The following is a 5,147-nucleotide window of genomic DNA, read 5'->3' on the forward strand; positions in this document are numbered from 1 at the left end:
ACATTTTTTTTACTATTTTACTAATACAAAATAAATTAGGATTTTTTTTTTGAAGAATTTAACATTTTTTAATAACTGCTTTAATTTTAAAGTTAATTTGTTTTTTGTTGTTTTGAATCCACAAAATACTTTTTTGGGGCCAGCACTGATTGGCCAAGCAATCTCACGTGATCCTCTGCAGCAAGTGATGGCCAAGTGGGGCATGTCATCACGACTTTACACCTCCGCGGCAGAGGCTCCACCGAACCCCTGAGGGTTCGATTGAGCCCAGGTTAAGAACCACTGCTTTAGACAGACCTGACAGATATTGAGTTGGTAAAATAATCCTCAGATGGAAACGGGGAGAAAAATGCAGCCAGAGACACTAAATCCAAAGTTAAAAAGAAAAAAATAAAGTTTTTCTATCTTCTACTGAAAAAAAAAAAGCTTTGAGGAAGAGAGTAGGCAGAAGCAGAATAATTTTAATGAAGGATTATCAATCAAACATTCCATTAACAGATAATTTTTTTTCTTGTAAACAAAATGAAGGACTTTTTCTGTCTTCTAACATGTTTTTACAAAAACATTGATGAGTTTGAGTCACACTAACCCTCAAACAATCATTTAATAGTGTAAAAACTTGTTTAGGATAAAAAAAATCTACATAATTAAAAACATAGAAAAAATGGCATATTCTGACAGATATAGTTTTTTGAAATACAAATATTTGACTGGACAAAGAAAGAATTTGACATTTTTAACATTTTTGATATAAGATTTTTAATCTTTTTTTTCTTTTTTGGGGCCCAGGAGAAGCAAGAACGAGCCATCGGCTTACTCGTGTCTTTGGGACCACAGCCCGGCACTGAAGTGACTCCGTGGTACCTGAAAAGCAGCAAAGAGAAAGAGGAGAGGAAAGAAAAGGACAAACAAAAGGGACTGAGTGAAGAGGAGAGAGAGAAGAAGGACTGTAGACTGAAGGACAGTTTGGATCCCATGAACGACATGAAGAAAGCGCTGGGCGTGTACGGAAAACGGGAGCACAAGAAAAAGAAAAAGGAAACGAGGGACAAAGTAGAAAAGAAGAGCGGCGGAGAGAGGCGAGGACTGCTTTTTTATACGAGTACCGCAATTATTAATCATTCCAGCTGTTTTCCCTTTGATTTTAAATAGACTTCGGAGTTCTCAGAGTGTTTTTGTCCACTGATGATATTGATGACGCGATTAACGACTTCCGTCTTTTATTTTTTATTTTGTTTCAGCTCCTTAGAGAGGTTACGAGCCGAGCGTTTACAGAGGGAGGCCGAGGAGCGGAGGAGAGCTCAGGCCCTCATCGAGCAGAGGAGCGGCAAACGGAAGGAGGAGGCGAGGGCGGTGGACGACAGAGAGAGGCCGTACAACAGCGCCTACTTCCCAGAACTCGCTCGGAAGCGACAGAGGAGGGATCGAGAGAGCTGGAGGGATGAGATCCTGAAATCTTAAACTGCTTTTTAAAAAAGGTCAAAAAGCAAAATCAGTCAAAAAGGCAAAAATATTGTAAAGGGCAGATTTTTACACAAGGCAAATTGGAAATTTCGAGCTTCTAGATTTTGTTTTGTTTGCATAGTCTCTCGTCCACAGAGGAGCATCAGTGGTCCTGTGCAGCTGCATCGCTCAGCTCCTGCAGCGTTTCGCTCATGAGCGCATCAGCAGGACAGATGGTTGTCTTTACGGGGGGCTCCGGCTGTCAACCACGGGCACACTGAGCATCTGCTAGCATGGCTCACATTATTGTAGAAAGCATAAAGAATCTGTTGGTGTGAAAAAAAAACAACATTCTCCTGATAAAATGAGCATATTTAAAAACTGAAAAGTAGAAATGTTTTTAAAATTACTCACCATGTTGAGCCTCCAGCTGCAGATATTGGATATTTTCAACCTCTTTAGATCAGTGTCTTTTGATTTACAAACTGTTGGTTGAATGAAACTATTTGAAAATATCACCTTGGACTCCAGGATGTTATGGCTGGTATTTTTACTTCAGTATTTTCTTTCTTTCTCTTTTATAATGCTGGTAATAGAAAATGTTCTAAATTCTGCTGTAAAAAAAATCTGCAAATAAAAATATAACATTTTTGAAAACAGAAATTAGAGCCGCTGTAGGGTACTTGTAGAAATCTCACAAAGCTGCTCTTTTGATGATAGACCCAGCTGAAAACAAAGCTTCTTGCTTTAAGTAAAAAACATATTGTGGGTAAAAAGTATCAGATACTCTGGAGTTTGTGAGAAAAATGTGATCCATTCTGGCTAACAAATTATTATTTCCATTACAAGTTGTAATAAGCAGGGTTCACGCCAGGTCTTAAAAAGCATTTAAAAAAAAGTCTAAAATTTGAAAATCAAAATTTTAGGCCTAAAACAGTCTTAAAAACGCCCAGATTTTCATCCAAGGACTTAAATTTAATTTTGTCAAGTCTTAATTTTTTTCTACTTTTGATCATTCCTGAGAACCTTTTGCTGCATAAATAAAGTTAAGAGTCGTAATCAGAGGTTGACACGATCTGTCTTCATGGAGTTCTAAGTTTGCTACTGGTCATGATTAAACTACAAATCCAGTGATAACTGCAGGTAAAAATGGCAGTTTACTCCCATGTTTTTGATCTCTTTGCCGCTACAACCCCTCACATACAGTGGCTTATTTACCTGCTCAAAAACAGATGTTCAGTCATGTCCACTGCTTGTTGTTTAAACATGGGAAAGTGTATTTTCAATGAGACTTGACTTGATTTCAGTGATTTTTTTCACTCGGTTGAAAGCTTTTCACAGCAGTCAGATATGACCGTTTCATTCAAATAATTTGGTGTTCTTGTATTAAAATTAAATATTCTTTAATAACTAAATTGTTAGCAATAACGGGTTTCCATTAAAAAATTTATGGGCCATTTGAATGTTTCTGTTAATGCGTCGATTTGGTCTTAAATGTCATTACTTAATGGTCTTAAAAGGTCTTAAATTAATTTACTGAAACCTGCATGAACCCTGAATAAGGAAGTGGTTTTTTTTAAGGGTCCAAGGAAATTATAAGGGTTGTGAGACGAGGGGTTATTTCTGAAGCTCTTCCTGTTGTACACATCTAAAACCATTATCTTGCCCTCTATATGTCAGATCACCTTCAAGTTGCCACTCCATCATGCTCCCTCAGATCTGGCTCATCTCTCCATCTCACTGTTCTTTTTGTCCATCTCACCTCCATGGAACTCTCTCACTACCACCTGAAGAAAAAAACTGAACTGTCTTCTTGTCTTTAAGGCCAGCCTAAAAACCCATCTCTTCAGGATTGCGTACCTCGTATCAAATCCAAGGCCCGAGAGCCAAATGTCATTCAACACAGCATTGTGTGGCCCAAAAGAGATTTATGTCTTTAAATAAGCTTAATTAAAATCAGCATTGACTATAAACAGCATTTCCCATAATGCATGTTGATTATTTTGCATACAGAATGACATCATCTCTCCACTAGGTGGAGCTGCACAGGATTTAAAAGCAACCAGCAACTGGAGAAATTTGCAGTGTAAAATCTTAATTTAGCTACATTTTTGCTGGCTACTTTGACTGTAAATGGGAATTTTCCACATACAAGTCGTAAATATAAACTGCAACGCACCTTCAGTGGGAATTCCCTGTTGGAAAGTAGGAAAGTTCAGATGGTGAAGATGACCACTACTCACCACAACTCAACGGTAAGTAAAACTCCAAAAAATGTACTTTTACTTTTAAAAGTATTTCTGAATGATTTCACATTTAGTCAGTTGTACACATAGTACTGTTCAGTGTTTATGAAGACACGTTAAAGGGGCAATATCACATAAAATCAACTTTTTTGAGTTTTATATCATGTTATAATGTTACACTCATAAAAACATGTCCAAAGCCTTGCTTTGACTCATTCATGCATGTTTAAGAAATCCTGCAGCGCTTTTAGGCAGCCTTGCTGAGGAGCAAAACGACAGGTGGGGACCAGGAACGCCCCTGGGATGTGTCTTTGAGCCAAGCTTCCTCATGGCAGAGCCCCCTCCTCCTCCTCACACACCCCGCCCATGACTCCTGCAGGCTCTCCGGTGAAAGTGAAACTTAAACTGTCTGCTGTAGAGGTGGGCGATACTGGGAATTTTGGTATCGATCCGATACCAAGTAAATACAGGGCCAGTATCACCGATATCGATACCGATACTTTTAAAGGTTCATAATTTGAAAAGATCCAAAGATCTAGGACTGAATTTTGCCAAACATTGTACGTGACAACAAAATACTTTATTATAACAATCAACATTTTTGCTTGCCAACAATAGAGCAGTGACAAACCAGTTTCCTTTAACATGAGGAAAATAAATATTTTATACAAAAATAAAATAAAAATTCTTCCTTCACCACTAGACATCTTTCCTAGTTCTTTCTGTTTCTTTTATTCAATAAAATTGTTCTTAGGAAAAACGAAAAATAAGGAATTTTCTACCTTTCAATACAATTCTGTTTTATGTAAATAAACAGACTAAAAATATCACTCAACACAACTTAAAACAAAATTTCCTGAGGTAGAGGGCTCGGTGAGAACGCTGAGTGGGTGGGCCAACCTACCTGCTTAGTTAGCTTAGCTGTTTGGCTAGCGTTTCTGAGCCACGTGACGGTGCAACAACAAAAGACGGGGTGCGCTGCTCCGTGCTGTGTGTGACACAGTGCAGCACTACAGACAGAGAGTAGACTTTGAAAATTCCGCATGTGCAGCAGTGTGCGCGGGAAAGAACAAAGCTTGAGTATCGATCTTTCTACACAAGTAATATTCAATAGCGCTGGTATCGAAATTATCGATATTTAGTATCGATCCACCCACCTCCAGTCTGCTGAGCTCCTAACATTAGTTCTCACTCATTGAAGCTCTTTTTAGGTTAAAAACACCTTTGAGGAAATGTATTTTCAGATGCCAAGTAAACTGCATTGTAAGAAATACGTGTTTAATATCGGCTGAAATCAGATGAAAACAAGTGTTAAATAAGATGATCTGTGATAGGAAATAAATGTCATACAACACCAGAATTCTGGAGAGATATCGGTTTATTTGTCACCGGCTGACAAGCCAAACCRCACTGCTATAACCAGGAAATGGATCAGTATTTATACAGAATCTTCAATGC

General features: G+C 38.1%; 2 protein-coding genes across 2 annotated transcripts in view; both read left to right on the forward strand.

The window, feature by feature from the left end:
• Positions 1-2,106, forward strand: part of leng1 (leukocyte receptor cluster (LRC) member 1) — a 4,537-nt gene extending 2,431 nt beyond the window's left edge. Inside the window, exons 3-4 of the mRNA XM_014012697.1 lie at positions 790-1,079; positions 1,242-2,106. Of these exons, the coding sequence (XP_013868151.1) occupies positions 790-1,079; positions 1,242-1,461 (510 nt within the window). The 3' untranslated portion in view covers positions 1,462-2,106. The remainder of the gene's footprint in view (positions 1-789; positions 1,080-1,241) is intronic.
• A 332-nt stretch (positions 2,107-2,438) lies between these two features.
• The window catches only part of lmtk3 (lemur tyrosine kinase 3), a gene marked incomplete at its 3' end in the record, with an annotated part of 24,538 nt that continues 21,829 nt past the window's right edge, over positions 2,439-5,147 (forward strand). Inside the window, 1 exon segment of the mRNA XM_014012700.1 lies at positions 2,439-3,698.

Source organism: Austrofundulus limnaeus, unplaced genomic scaffold (genome assembly GCF_001266775.1).
Source record: "Austrofundulus limnaeus strain Quisiro unplaced genomic scaffold, Austrofundulus_limnaeus-1.0 Scaffold93, whole genome shotgun sequence".
Taxonomy (NCBI): domain Eukaryota; kingdom Metazoa; phylum Chordata; class Actinopteri; order Cyprinodontiformes; family Rivulidae; genus Austrofundulus; species Austrofundulus limnaeus.